At 43.8% G+C, this 15644-nt stretch overlaps 1 protein-coding gene across 3 annotated transcripts in view; it reads left to right on the forward strand.

The window, feature by feature from the left end:
* The window catches only part of LNPEP (leucyl and cystinyl aminopeptidase), an 81151-nt gene that overhangs the window by 50411 nt on the left and 15096 nt on the right, over nucleotides 1–15644 (forward strand). For all 3 annotated transcript variants that reach the window (XM_075726162.1, XM_075726163.1, XM_075726164.1), the window contains exon 9: nucleotides 13259–13390. In XM_075726162.1, the coding sequence (XP_075582277.1) occupies nucleotides 13259–13390 (132 nt within the window). The remainder of the gene's footprint in view (nucleotides 1–13258; nucleotides 13391–15644) is intronic.

Raw genomic sequence — 15644 nt, forward strand, 5'->3', positions numbered from 1 at the left:
GGGGCCACTGTGTGGTTTTACCTGTGTGACCATGGAGAGGACATGAGGAAGCGGGACAGAAAATCTACCTTGACTCTAGCAGCACGGGTACATAAGTTGCAAGGAAAAACAATCACAAAAAGGGGTTCTTCCACGAAAATTGCTGCTCCACTTTCCAGCGAGCAGTTCCCCAGACAGAGTAAAAGGGCTGATCTTTCCCCTGATCTCAATAAAGGGACTTCTCATTCATATTTACAAGAAGCAAGTAATGAAAACTATGACCAGAACTAGAGGGGCCCTGCCTCCAAGTTAGGTGGAGGAAAGAGGCGACCAGGTTTGATGGACTGTGTGGATTCAATGGCCTGGCACATCAGACGCACAGCAGTATAAAAGCTCTAGTGGACACTGGTGCACAGTGTACCCTAATGCCATCAAGCTATAACGGGGCAGAACCCATCTGTATTTCTGGATTGACGGAGGGATCCCAACAGCTGACCGTATTGGAGGCTGAGGTGAGCCTAACTGGGAATGAGTGGCAGAAGCACCCCATTGTGACTGGCCCAGAGGCTCCGTGCATCCTTGGCATAGACTACCTCAGGAGAGGGTATTTCAAGGACCCAAAAGGGTACCAGTGGGCTTTTGGTATAGCTGCCTTGGAGACAGAAGAAATTAAACAGTTGTCCACCTTGCCCAGTCTCTCAGAGGACCCTTCTATTGTGGGGTTGCTGAGGGCTGAAGAACAACAGGTGCCAATCGCTACCACAGTGGTGCATCGGCAGCAATATCACACCAGCTGAGACTCCCTGATTCCCATCCATAAACTGATTCGTCAACTGGAGAGCCAAAGAGTGATCAGCAAGACTCACTCACCCTTTAACAGTCCCATATGGCCAGTGCAAAAGTCTGATGGGGAGTGGAGACTAACGGTGGACTATTGGGGCCTGAATGAAGTTACACTGCCACTGAGTGCTGCCATGCCGGACATGCTAGAACTTCAGTATGAAGTGGAGTCAAAGGCAGCCAAGTGGTGTGCCACAACTGATATTGCCAATGCGTTTTTCTCAATCCCTTTGGCAGCAGAGTGCAGGCCACAGTTTGCTTTCACTTGGAGGAGTGTCCAGTACACCTGGAATCGACTGCCCCATGGGTGGAAACACAGCCTGCACTAGAACAGGGTGAAGCTCTGGAACACCAGGAATACATTGATGACATCATTGTGTGGGGCAAGACAGCAGAAGAGGTTTTTGAGAAAGGGGAGAAAATAGTCCAAATCCTTCTGAAGGCCAGTTTTGCCATAAAACAAAGTAAGGTCAAGGGACCTGCACAGGAGATCCAATTTTTAGGAATAAAACGGCAAGATGGACGTCGTCAGATCCCAATGGATGTGATCAACAAAATAACAGCTATGCCCCCAGCAACTAGCAAAAAGGAAACATAAGCCTTCTTAGGCATTGTGGGTTTTGGAATGCATATTCCAAATTACAGTCTGATCGTAAGCCCTCTTTACCAGGTGACCCGGAAGAAGAACGATTTCAAATGGGGCCCTGAGCAACGACAAGCCTTTAAACAAATAAAATGGGAGATATTTCATGCAGTAGCCCTTGGGCCAGTCCAGGCAGGGCAGGATATTAAAAATGTGCTCTACACCTCAGCCAGGGAGAATGGCCCTACCCGGAGCCTCTGGCAGAAAGCACCAGGGGAGACTCAAGGTCAACCCATAGGGTTTTGGAGTCAGGGATACAGAGGATCTGAAGCTCGCTATACTCCAACTGAGAAAGAGATATTGGCAGCATATGAAGGGGTTCAAGCTGCTTTGGAAGTGATCAGTACTGAAGCACAGCTCCTGCTGGCACCCCGACTGCCAGTGCTAGGCTGGATGTTCAAAGGAAGGGTCCCCTCTACACATCATGCAAGTGATGCTACGTGGAGTAAGGGGGTTGCACTAATCACACAACGAGCTCGATTAGGAAACCCCAGTCACCCAGGAATCATGGAATTAATCATGGAATGGACAGAAGGCAAAGATTTCAGAATATTGCCAGAGGAGGAAGTGACACATGCTGAGGAGGCCCCACTGTATAAGGAACTGCCAGAAAATGAAAAGCAATATGCCCTGTTTACTGATGGGTCCTGTCATCTTGTGGGAAAGCATCGGAGGTGGAAAGCAGCTGTATGGAGTCCTATGTGAGAAGTTGCAGAAGCTGCTGAAGGAGAAGGGGAGTCCAGTCAGTTTGCAGAGGTGAAAGCCATCCAACTGGCTTTAGGCATTGCTGGATGAGAAAAGCGGCCAGTCCTTTATCTCTGTACTGACTCATGGATGATGGCAAATGCCCTGTGGGGGTGGTCGCAGCAATGGAAGCAGAGCAACTGGCAGCGCAGAGGCAAACCCATCAGGGCTGCCACATTGTGGCAAGGTACTGCTGCCAAGGTACAGAACTGGCTTGTAAAAGTTTGTCATGTGGATGCTCGAGTACCCAAGAGTCATGCCACTGAAGAACATCAAAACAACCAGCAGGTGGATTAGGCTGCTAAGATTGAAGTGGCTCAGGTGGGTCTAAACTGGCAACATAAGGGTGAATTATTTATAGCTCGGTGGGCCCACGACACCTCAGGCCATCAAGGAAGAGATGCAACATATAGATGGGCTTGTGATCGAGGTGTGGACTTAACTATGGACAGTATTGCACAGGTTATTCATGAATGTGAAATATGTGCAGCAATCAAGCAAACCAAGCGGTTCAAGCCTCTCTGGTGTGGTGGCGATGGCTGAAATACAAATATGGGGAGGCCTGGCAGATTGATTATATCACACTCCCGCAAACCCACCAAGGCAAGCGCTGTGTGCTCACCATGGTGGAAACAAACACCGGATGGCTGGAAACATATCCCGTGCCCCATGCCACCACCTGGAACACCATCCCGGGCCTTGAAAAGCAAGTCCTGTGGTGATATGGCACGCCAGAAAGAATCAAGTAAGACAATGGGACTCATTTCCGAAACAACCTCACAGACACCTGGGCCAAAGAGCATGGCATTGACTACTACTGTACTGTAGAAGGGGATAAAGTCCCTGTAGTGCACCTAAAAAATATGCTGGGGAAGACAGTCTGGGTTATTCCTGCCTCAGGCAAAGGCAAACCCATTCATGGGATTGCTTTTGCTCAAGGACTTGGGTGTTATTTGGTAGGTGATGCATAAGGATGCGCAAGCCCAATGTGTACTTCGAGGGGATTTGATTTTGGGTGAGAATAGCCAATGAACTGAACTGTGTGATGTTAATTGCTATATAATACTGTATGTCATCTCTTTTATGGTTGCTGTATGCCATGTCAGTGGTATTACAGTAAGAATCACCCAGATTAATGAAGATGAACTTTGATGAATCCAACCAAAGTGCAGTGGTGTTGGGAGGAGAACTGGCTTCAGCATGCAACAATGTAACACCTCACACCATCTCTCCTGCTTTGAAAGACTGTGATGACAGATGGAACCAAAGTCATGGGCTAAATGAACTCAATGGACATTTTAGAGGGATGGCACATAGTCTAAGGCAATGATGTCTGTGTGTATGTATGAAAAGACAGAAAAAGTGGTGGTGATTAATTGGAATTTATTGGAAAGGGTAGAGACCTGGGCATGACATAGATGGTACAGAATAAGGGGTGGGTCCTGTCCTGGTTTCAGCTGGGACAGAGTTACTTTTCTTCCTAGTAGCTGGCATAGTGCTGTGTTTTGGATTTAGTATGAGAATAACTTTGATAGCACACTGATGTTTTAGGTGTTGCTAAGTAGTGCTTACACTAGTCACAGACTTTTTCAGCTTCCCATGCTCTGCCAGGTGCACAAGAAACTGGGAGGGGGCACAGCCAGAATAGTTGATCCAAACTGACCAAAGGGCAATTCCGTGTCATATGATGTCTTGCTCAGTATATAAGCTGCAGGGAGTTGGCCAGGGGGCAGCAATTGCTGCTCGGGAACTCCTGGGTATCAGTTGGCAGGTGGTGAGCAATTGCACTGTGCATTACTTACTTTGTATATTATTACTATTATTGTTATATTTTTATTATTATTATTTTACTTTCTTTTATTTCAATTATTAAACTGTTCTTATCTCAACCCAGAAATATTTCTCACTATTACTCCTCCAATTCTCTCCCCCATCCCACCAGGGCAGGGGGAGTGAGCGAGCAGCTGCATGGTGCTTAGTTGCTGGCTATGGTTAAACCATGACAGTCCCATACAAGCTACTATGAAGAAATGTAATTCTATCCCAGCCAAAGCCAGTATATTCTCCACCCCTTATTCCATACCATTTACACCATTCAGGTCCCACACTATCGCAATACATCCTCATTAACACCCCTTCCACCATAAAATGTTTGTAAAATATCCATACATACCCATAAAATGTTCATTGAGTTCATTTGGTCTATGACTTTGGGCTTCATCTGTTATGGTATTTACTGACAACAGGAGACGTGGTGCATTGTGTGGATTTACTGGGGACCAAAACCAGCTCAAGTCGGGTCACTGCTGCACTTGCACTGCTTCTTGTGAGGTTCATTCTTCATTGGTTCAGGTGGTTTCTGCTGTAGTACTTCCTATAACATGCAACTGAAATCATGGGCTACAACTATTTAAAGGTATATATCCTTTACAGTCTCCACCCCTGGTCCCTTTGGACTAGGCCATAAGGTTTAACATTGCAATGAATTCCTTCTCTTGCCTCTAGCCTGGCTAGCAGTGAGAGATTTCTTCTATAATACCTTTGACATATGGTGGCCACAGCAGTCATGACATACAGTGTCATGTGACACTGCCATCGTACAACTCAAATCAGGGATTATTTTCAGCCAGGTTTGAATCACCTTGAGGTACACACTGGAGTCCCCCATCCTTCCTCATTACCCACCAAGTACACCCACATCTTGGAGTAAAAACAAGCCCATGAATAGGTTTGCCCTTTCCTGAAGAAGGAATAACCCAGACTGTTTTTCCCTGCCAGATCCTTATATGTACTATGGGGATCTTATCTCTTTCCACAGTGCACAGGGGTTTTGATTGGGCAGGGCCAGGTTGGCTGGCAGATCCTGTAGTGTTAACTAGCCAAGTGGCTTCTGGTAAATTTGTATCCCAATGCTTGAATGTCCCAGCACCCATTGCGCTTGGTGCAATTTTTAAGTCCATTGTATCATTCAGTTTTCCTGGAGGCTGGTGCATGATAGGGGCTGTGATACACCAAATCAACACCATGCTCCTTGGCCCAGGTGTTTATGAGGCTGTTTTGGAAATGAGTCCCATTATCTGATTCAGTTCTTTGGAGGATGCCATGGTGCCTTAAAACTTGCTTTGTAAGGCCCAGGATAGTATTCTGGGCAATAGCATGGGTCACAGGCTATGTTTCCAGCCACGCAGTAGTCACTTCCACCATTGTAGGTACATGGTGCTTGCCTTGGCGGGTTCATTGTAGTGTGTATAATCAATCTGCTTGATTGATATTGATATTTCAGCCATCATCCCCAATACCAAAAAGGCTTTAGCTGCTTGGCTTGTTTGATTATGGCGCATATTTTACATTCATGGATAAATTGCAATGGCATCAATGGTCAAGTCCACCCCTCAACCATGAGCCCATTTGTATGTTGTACTTCTTCCTAGATGCCCTGATGTTGTGGACCCACCGAGCTATAAATAATTCATCCTTATGTTGCCAGTCCAGACCCACCTCAGCCACTTCAATCTTAGCAGCCTGATCCACCTATTGGTTGCTTTGATGTTCTTCAGTGGCATGACTCTTGGGTATGTCAGTATCTACGTGACAAACTTTTACAACCTGGTTCTGTACCCTGGGCAGCAATATCTTGCCACAATGCAGCAGCCCAGGTGGGTTTACTTCTGCACTGCCAGTTGGTCCACTTCCGTTGCATTTGCCACCATCTATGAATCAGTATGAAGTACGGTCCGCTTTTCTTATTCAGCAATATCTAAAGCCAACTGGGTGGCTTTCACCTCTGCAGAGTGGCTCGATTCACCTTTTCTTTCAACAGTTTCTGTGACTTGTAGTGTAGGACTCCATACAGCAGCCTTCCACTTCGATGTTTTCCCACAATATAGCAGGGCCCAACAGTGAACAGGGCATATTGCTTTTCATTTTCTGATAATTTGTTATACAGCGGGGCCTCTTCAGCATGCATCACCTCTTCTGGTGACACGTCAAAGATTTGGCTTCATGATCATTTCCAGGATTCCTGAGCGGTCAGGTTTTCTCATTCAAGCCCATTGCATTGTCAGTACGACCCACTTTACTCCACGTAACCTCAGTTGCATTATGTGCAGAGGGGACCCTCCATTTGAACATCCAGTGAGCACAGGCAATCGAGGTGCCAAAAGGATCTGTGCTTCAGTACCAACTACTTCTGAAGCAGCTCAAACTCCTCCATATGCTGCTAATATTTCTTTTTCCGTTGGAGTGTAATGGGCTTCAGATCCTGTATATCCTCAGCTCCAAAACCCTAGATGTCAACCTCGAGTGTCTCCAGGTGCTTTCTGCCAGAGGCTCTGGGTGGGTGTGTTGTCCGTGGCTGTGATGTAAAGCACATTTTTCCCATCTTGTCCTGTCCAGAGTGGCACAAGTGCTACTGCACGAACTCTCCCATTTAAATTGTTCAAAGGCTTGCTCTGCTCAGGGCCCCATTCAAAATCATTCTTCTTTGGGTCACTTGATGGACAGGGCTTACTATCAGACTATAACCTGGAATATGCATTCTCCAAAAACCCATGACATTTTAGAGAACTTGTGTTTATTTTTGTTAGCTGGCAGAAACATGGCCATTATTTTGCTGATCACATCCATTAGAATATAGGTGACACCCGTTTTGCCATTTTATTCCTAAAAACTGGATCTCCTGTGCAGGACCTTTGACCTTACTTTGTTTTATGGCAAAACCAGGTTTAAAAAGAATTTGGATTATTCTTCTCCCTTTATGAAATGCTCCCTCTGCTGTGTTGTCCCACACAGTGATGTCACCAATATGCTGCAGGTGTCTGGGAGCTTCACCTTGTTCCAGTGCAGTCTGGTTCAATCTATGACAAATGGTAGGACCGTGTTTCCGCTCTGGGGTGGTCAGTTCCAGGTGTATTGGATACCGCTCTACGTGAAAGCAAACTGTGGCCTGCACTCTGCTGCCAAAGGGATCAAGAAAAACACATTAGAGATACTAATTGTCACATACCATTTGGCTACCTTTGACTGCAGTTCATGTTGGAGCATGTCTGGTACGGCAGCACTCAGTGGCAGTGTGATCATTCAGGCCACAACAGTCCACTGTTAGCCACCACTTGATGTTAGATTTTTGCACTGGCCATATGGGACTATTAAAGGGTGAATGAGTCTTACTCACTACTCCTTGACTCTCCAGTTGCCAAATCAGCTTATGGATGGGAACCGCGGAGTCTTGATTGGTGGGATATTGTCAATAGTGCACCATCATGGTAGCAACTGGCACCTGCTGTTCTTTAACACATTCTGTCCTACAACAGAATGATCCTCTGAGAGATCAGGTAAGCTAGATAGCTGTTTAATCTTCTCCATACTCAAGGCAGCTATACCAAAAGCCCACCTGTACCCTTTCAGGTCTTTGAAATACCCTGTCCTGAGGTAGTCTATGCTAAGGATACATGATGCCTCTGGGCCAGTCACGATATGATGCTTTTGCCCCTCATTCCCAGTTAGGCTTACCTCAGCCTCCAACACAGACAGTTCTTGGGATCCTCCTGTCAATCCAGAAATACAGATGGATTCTTCTCCTTTGTAATCTGATAGCATTACAGTCCACTGTCCACTAGTGTCCACTAGAGCTTTATACTCCCATGGGGCAAATGTGCCAGGCCATTGAACCCACATAGTCCAGTAAAACCTGTTGTCCATTTCCTCTGCCCAGCTAAAGGAGCATTCATTCCTTGATTTTTTTGTAACTGCAAACTAGAATTCCCTTCATCAGGGCCAAAAGTACAATCCACCCTTCTACTGTGCCCAACAGACACTGGAGCTGTTGTTTAATCTTGCAGTTGCTGTACCTGAGCTTCTAGTTTCCAGGTAGGTTCACCATCCCACTTCCTGATGTCGTCTCCCTGGTCACACAGATAGAACCACAGGGTTGCAAGTGGTGTGTGCATCGGTATCCTCTCCCTTGAACAGAAAAAGCCTGACTTTTTATTAAGTTGAGAGACATTGGTCAGTGTGGGAGAGGAAGACCTATCCTTCTGCGGTTGCTGAGACAGTTTTTGGGTCAATTTCTCCACAGCTGAGACACAGGCCCACAGGAAGGAAGTGAGATTACCTTCGTATTATTGGAGCTGTCTGGTAAATCCATCCATAGGTGGTACCTCTGTGTCTGTCCAGCTCATTATTGGCAGGTGTATGACATTGGTGCATTTCGTATAAACTTTCGCCAGGTGGACCAGGTGCAAAGGATTTCATTCGGGTCTTTGGATACCTGGTCATCATCCAGATTGTTGTAGATCACCTCAGCCATGGCTAATTCCCTCAGATGATGGCTACATCCCTCAATGGTGGTCCAATTGCTTTGGGAATTTGCAAGTTCTTCCTTGAAGGGATACCTGTGCTTCACACTTGACAGGAGTCACTGTCAAAGACTGGGGACTCCTGCCCCTTTTCTAATACCTTTATCAATGACCTTATCCCTAGCAAGGGATCCCAGCTGATGGGCTTCCTTACTGTCTAATTCCTGACTATTGGCCCCAATACCCCAGCATTGGAGTAACCAGCTGAGAATTTGCTTGCCTGGTTGATGGCTGAAATCTTTTTGCTTATCTCCCAGCTCACTTAGGGATAGGGATTGGGTGGTTTCTGTCTCATTTATGATTTCAGTCCCTTCCTCCTCCTGTTCTTGTGACTGCTCTGCTGCAGAACAGGATGCCTCTTCTGATTCTTTTTTGTTGTTGTTTACCCCCAGCCAGCAACTAATCACCACACAGCCGCTTGCTCACTCCCCTCCATGGGATGGGGAAAAAAATCAGAAAAGTAAAAGTGAGAAAATTCATGGGTTGAGATAAAGATAGTTTAATAGGTAAAGCAAAAGCCGCGCATGCAAGCAAAACAAAACAAGGAATTCATTCACTACTTCCCATCGGCAGGCAGGTGTTCAGCCATGTCCAGGAAAGCAGTGCTCCATCATGTGTAATGGTTACTTGGGAAGACAAAATGCCATAACTCCAAGCTGAGCATGATGTCATTATGGTATGGAATATCCCTTTGGTCAGTTTGGGTCAGCTGTCCTGGCTGTTCCCAACTTCCTGTGGGAAGTTCTTCCCAATTCCAGCCTTCTTAGTTGGTAGAGCATGAGAAGGTGAAAAGTCCTTGACTAGCATAAGCACTACTTAGCAACAACTAAAACATCAGTGTGTTACCAACATTATTGTCATACTAAATCCAAAACACAGCACTATACCAGCTACTATGTAGAAAAGTAATGCTACCCCAGACAAAAACAGGACATCTCTCCTGCTCCCTCTCAGGAGAAGCTTCTTCATCCCCTACTAAATGAGTTGACTTCCACTTTGTGGAAGTTTCCATTGTTTCTAATTGTTTCAATTACAGGTGCAACTGATAAAGTTGAGGGCTGGGTCTCTGCTTTAGCCATAGTGTCTGTTGGTATGTTTTCAGATCCAGAGAACCTCTCTTCTCCTTGAGGGTGCTGAATAGTATTGAGCAGTGTTTGGTAGGTGCAGGCCAGGTGCCAGCACAGTGCAGTAAGTTGTGTCTCTTTGGAATAGCCAGGGCATCTTTTTTTCAAACATTCTAGCACTTCATCAGAATCCCACACTGGTTCAGGAGTGAAATTCCAGACCATTGGAGGTGAGAAACTCTCTAGATACCTGCTCATATTCTCCCACATGCCATGCCACTCGTAACCCACCAACAAGTGGGGCTGCAAAGGGGTTGCCAAGGGAAGGTAAGGGCTTTCAAAAGCTTTTGTTACTGGCCACTTCCATGTAGGAGCCACAGCCAGTGGATGTCTGTTTGGGACCTGGGCTCTAAGTAGCGTAGAAGGTTGGCCAGGACTGAAAGCTGTTGGTGGTCCTCACCTTCCCTTGGCAGACCCTTCGCAGCCACACCAACACTGAGGCAATGGGCTTGCTCTACCACCTAACCCTTATCGTCAACTATGCTTTTGTAGTTCTTTGACTTTTGCATGCTCCTGTGATTCTAAAAGGTGTTTCTTAAAAACTAATCAGCACTTATGGACTCCCTATGCCTTCAAAAGCAGATTTTCAAGGGACCCTGATAACCAGCTCCCTGAGTAGGTTAAAGCTTCCTCCCTTGATATCCAGGGTAGCAAGTCTGGTGACATTTTTTCTCATTACACCGAAAATTTTAAACACAACTATTTCATGATCACTGTGGCCAAGGTAGCCACCACATCTCCCACGAGCCCTTCTCTAGTCACAAAAAACAAGTCTGGGAGGGCATCTTTCCTAGTTGGCTCAGTGAGTACTTGTGACAAGAAATTATCTTCAACAAACTTCAGGAATTTCTCAGACTTGTTTGTCACAGCAGGATAGTATTCTCAGTTGATGTCTGGGAAGGTGAAATCTCTCATAAGGACAAGTTCCAGTTTTCTGCAAACTAATAGTCACAAGACATTTTAATTGCACTAGAGAAGTACCTCTTTTTACTGCCATCCACCAAAAAAAAATTAGGTAGTGTCCCAACTTTTGTTAAAATCCTGAAACATGCTTTTGGCTGTCACAACCTCTACAGAGAAATATTTTACCAGGGGACTAATAAGCAGTTAGTAGCTATTACCAGTTAAACTAATATTACTAACACTTAAACAGTAGCTGAGCAGCAATACTTCTGATTAGAATTGTTGTCTGTCAAATGAAGTTCATATACATAGCAAGCTACGCAGCAATCCAACACTGCAGTTGGATATCTCTGTAATTAAGTGCCTGGTGTTGTACAGAAGTGGATAAGGAGTCATAAAAATTGGCTTAGCTATGGGGATGGAAGTATCTGTCTGGGAAACTTGTTGGTGTGTATGTGGTGCTACATCTCAAATTACCACTGCAGTTTTTGCTGTGATTTTTCAACCCCAGCCAAAGCTAGTACATCAAAACACTGATGTACACAAAGCTGTATCAGGTCAACTGTAGGATGTGGCCACAATATCAGTTTTAGTTATGTCAAACAACTTTTTGTGAGACTGCTTTATGATTTGAACCAGTAAGTTTATTGTCACAGCATTGCCATTTCAAATAGACAACTAAAATTTCAGCTAAAGGAGCATTCATTCCTTGATTTTTTCCTTGATTCATTCCTTGATCTTTGTCTCAACCCATGAATTTTTTTTTTTCTTCCCCCAATTGTCTCTGCCATCCCACTCAGGACAGGGAGATTGAGCAACCGGCTGTGTGGTTTTTAGCTGCCTGCCAGATTATGGTATATTAGCTATTGAAAACATGAATGTGGAATCATGAGTAAGTAGGCATGTACTGACAATTGTTTGGGGGTAATCTACACCTAGCACAAACAATGCAGGATCTCTCAGCAGTCTTTCTGAGTGTCTCCATAGCTTTTAAGTAAGAAAAGATTATGTATGTGTATTTGTGTCCTGACTTAACATCCATCTGCTTGGTGCATGCTTCAGCACAAAGTAAAAATCTCATGAAGATGTAAGAGGGGACCCAGAAGGTGAAAGAAAATACCCAGTTAGGCATATGTTCTTTTTCTGATAGCAGACTGTTACGAGTGCTTAAGAAGAGTAACAACAAGGGACTTATGGAAGCAATTGCTTCTTTTTATACTCTCTCTGCTTTTAAAAAACAGTATTTTAGAGATTTCCTAAGCTGGAGGCTTGCATCTGGAATGTAAAATTATTTCACTGCATATCCTGGTTGTCTGCAACTTCATTATTTCTAACGTCTAGTGGGGGTTGTGTGTTCTTTTTAAAGCTTCATAGTTCCTCACTTGAAAATGCATGAGAGAGCAAATATATCTGTTTGCCAAGTTTTTACTCACATCGTCTCAGGTTTTAGATAGCATGTCCCGTGATTTTGGTCGTATTGGAGGAAAGCCTTTTCTATCTTTTGGATTAGCTGTCATTTTTTTCCACCGCTATCTGTCTATGCTTGTACTTTCATCTAATAAGAAACTATGGGGATATCTATTGCTTACTAGAAGACAGTCAAATACTACATCTTCCTCTGCTCAGTGGAATGCAGCTCCCACAGCTGTCTTGGTTTGTCTTCTCTGATTTCTTTTTGCAAGTCTTAACTGGTCAACACATGTTGTCTGGCATCCTTAAGTAGTCTGAGATGCCAAATGGACCTACAACAGTGATGTGCTTCTGTTTATTTTGGTCTCTGTTTTCTGAACTACAAGAACAGAGATGTGTGATTTTCAGGTTCTCTTGCTGTTAAATGGATTTGGTTTCTTTCCCTAAGCTGTGTATCGAAAAGAATGGCTGTTTCACGCTTCAGAGGTCCTGTCTCAAGTAATACCCTCTTTGGTGCAAGCTATGCATCATGCACGATCGTGTCTGTAGCCAACTAACTTCAGAGATAACAATTCAGTCACTCTTTGCCCCATCAAAACTCTATATAATTTTAACGGAAATATTCCATAAGTGATTAGGCTGGAGTTTCAGTCAATTAGTAAAGCGTTATATTTGAACAATTACTTTATTACTTTATTGCTACTAATAAGTATGTGCACCTTCTGAATAGAAACATGGCAACCTACACTTTTGAGTTTCTCAATTTTTCCTGTAATTTTAGGGTTTTTATATAACTGCAAATTGTATCACTGTTAAATGCTGTCTCACAAGTGCAGTTCTGTATCACACAGAAGATTATTGCTAATGAAGTATGGCAGCCAGCAGAGACTTACCAGTAAGAAGGCAGTATTTTTAAGATGATGTTAATTGGAAAAAATGTCAAGCTCTGTTAGCCTACTTTGTAACTATTTTGAGCCTTTGAAATATTAAAAAAATACTTTATTTCCAAAGCAACTGGGAAAAAAATTCAAGCTGTTTTAGCCTTCTTTGTAACTGTATTTGGAGTTTATGAAATATTAAAAAAATATTTTTCCAAGACAACTGAATGTTAAGGTAATTATTCAAATGATATCATTTGGGATAAAATCTGCCAGCTTCTGACTTATTCTTGTACTGTGAAAGAGCTATAATATGTGTATGTTTCAACAAGTTCTATAACTTTAATTTGCCAATTCTTTTTCTTCTTTTTCTCCCTAAAGGGGGCTTCACTTCTTTTGATGCTGAAGCACTATCTCACTAAGGATGTTTTCCAAGCCGGCATTGAGGTATACTTGCATAATCACAATTATGGATCTGCCCGGAGTGACGACTTGTGGGACAGCATGAATGAGGTATCCATCTTTAATACGCTATTCTTGTTTTTTCACTTTTCTAAATGTGTTGTAAATTTTGATTTATTTCCTTGTTTATGAAAGAAATAAGGTAATACACTGCTGGTAAATACTTCGAAGTTCGTGCTTATTGTAGGCCAAAGTTCCGTCATACAGACATGGAGATTCCTGTAGCTTCTAGGACTCCATTGAGTATCATCCCAAAAAAGCACTGGAAGTGGGTATGCATGGTAGTGCATGTGTGCACCTGTGTGGACATGTCAGTATGTACTTGTCCTTTCTAGAGTTGCATTGTTAGTCTGTTAAGACCAGAATAAAAATAGTAATCTTAAATGCAGGACAATAACTTGACTTTCAAGGAATAGCTGAATCCAACTACTGTAGAGGTCTTGGGATACTCTCTACTAGTGCAACTTACTTTCAGTGATAGCTTCTGTTTCAACAAGCAGTGCTGGAATTTAGGAAAACAGGCTATAGGGGACAATTTATTTCAGCAGCACTCAAATGGTAAGGTAGGCATAAAGCTTTGTCTGATTAAAGTGGGTGTCGGGGGAGAGAGCGAGGGCCCAAGAAAGCAAGGACACAGGCAGGAGAGAGCAGGCAGGAGATCACAAGACTGTGGGAGCTGGGGAGGGCAAGGACAAGAGAGGGGAGAGACAGTGGGGTGGGGTGAAGGAGGGTGAGAGAGCAAGAAAGGAGTAGGGACATGTGAATGCAAGGGAGAGACACATGACAGGGAGAGAGTGGGAGGGAGAGTGCAAGGGGGAGAGTGTATGAGAGGGAGAGAGTGTCTGTGGGAGAGAGCGAGAGCAATCCCAACAAGAAAGAGCTGCTGAGTATCCCCAGGGAGTGTCAAGGTAGTTGTATAAGGGAAGAAAACAGATTTCCCTGCAGATGTGTGTACTGCATAGTATGTATTAAAGTCTCTGAAATACACGTGAGATGCCCTCACAGAAGCTGAGTGCTAGGCAGGATACTAACTTAATGTTTAGTTTTGGTTCTTGGCATCTACCTCATGATATTTGAATTTCTGCAGAACTGGAGCTGCTGCTAGTTATTCTTAGCTGTCACAGGTGGCTGTGAATTTGTGTGTTTAGTCAGACACAGTCACTAGTTCGCCAGCTAGTGATGATTATTACTGATGACTGTGACTCTCTTATGACAGAGAACTCTTCTGGTTTGTATAGTGAGTTTTATAGTGCAAAACAGACTTTCCTCTCCTCAGCCACTGCAAAATGGAGCCTCCTGACCAACCATCTTCAGTCATGCACACGTAGAGAACATACCACAGGGAGATGGTAGTATCCACATAGCGTGGCTAGGGAGGCCACACAGATGCCTTGCGTTTAATTAATGTGAGGGCTTACTGTTACTAGATGCAGAGTTTAACTGTCACTAAAGCGTGGGAAAAGAGTCATTCTCAAAACTTTAGATTACTTGGTCTGTCTCCTGGGCTCAGAAAAGAACTTTTTTTTTTTTAAATTATAAACCTACTCTTTGTCCATGGGGCAAGTTGAGCTTTTCTGCAAATTCAGCAGAGCTCTTTCTCCAATCTTATGCAACATCAGTCATCATCTTTTAAGAGTCAAAAGTAATTGTTAGCAACTCGGGGATTGCTTCACCCAATTGTATTGTTAAGTGAATTGCATCCAACCAGCTTAGTAATGTCTAACATCAGAACTCTGTGTGTATTTCCTATTTTAATGAGAAATAACCCTTTGCATTTGGTGCTAATTTAATAGTTACCGAATTCCTGCTGACAACCAGGTATTTAACAGCATTATCTGCCAGAAGTTGCCCTTCTGTGTGGAGGAGCCCACCAGCTGGTTCTTTAGACATTTTCTGATGCTGCTTACAATGTTTGCGTTTTCCTCTGTGTCTGTTTCTGGCTGCACCTCATTTTGTGCCTGAGTCTTTGGTTTGTTTTGTGGGTTTTTTGCATGTAAGTGTTAATGCTGTTAATTTTCTGTTTTCACATAGCATGCACATTTGTACACTTCCATGTTCCTTTTTTCCAAAGACTTATGGTTTACCTGGACTGGTCTGGTGTTGCAATGAGTTAGTTTACATTTGGGCTTTTATTATTTTGCTTCCCTGAGAAGGTACCAAATTTTCTGCACTACTTCTTTTCCACTGATTTTCACCTATTGCCTCTCTGAATTTAATGAAATGTACGGTTCCTGTATCCATTTTCCTTTGTTTTGTATTTTTTCTGTCTTACTTTTGTGTGTGTGTGTCTTGAATTCTTAGTTTC

This window comes from Pelecanus crispus, chromosome Z (genome assembly GCF_030463565.1).
Source record: "Pelecanus crispus isolate bPelCri1 chromosome Z, bPelCri1.pri, whole genome shotgun sequence".
NCBI classification, from domain to species: Eukaryota; Metazoa; Chordata; class Aves; order Pelecaniformes; family Pelecanidae; genus Pelecanus; species Pelecanus crispus.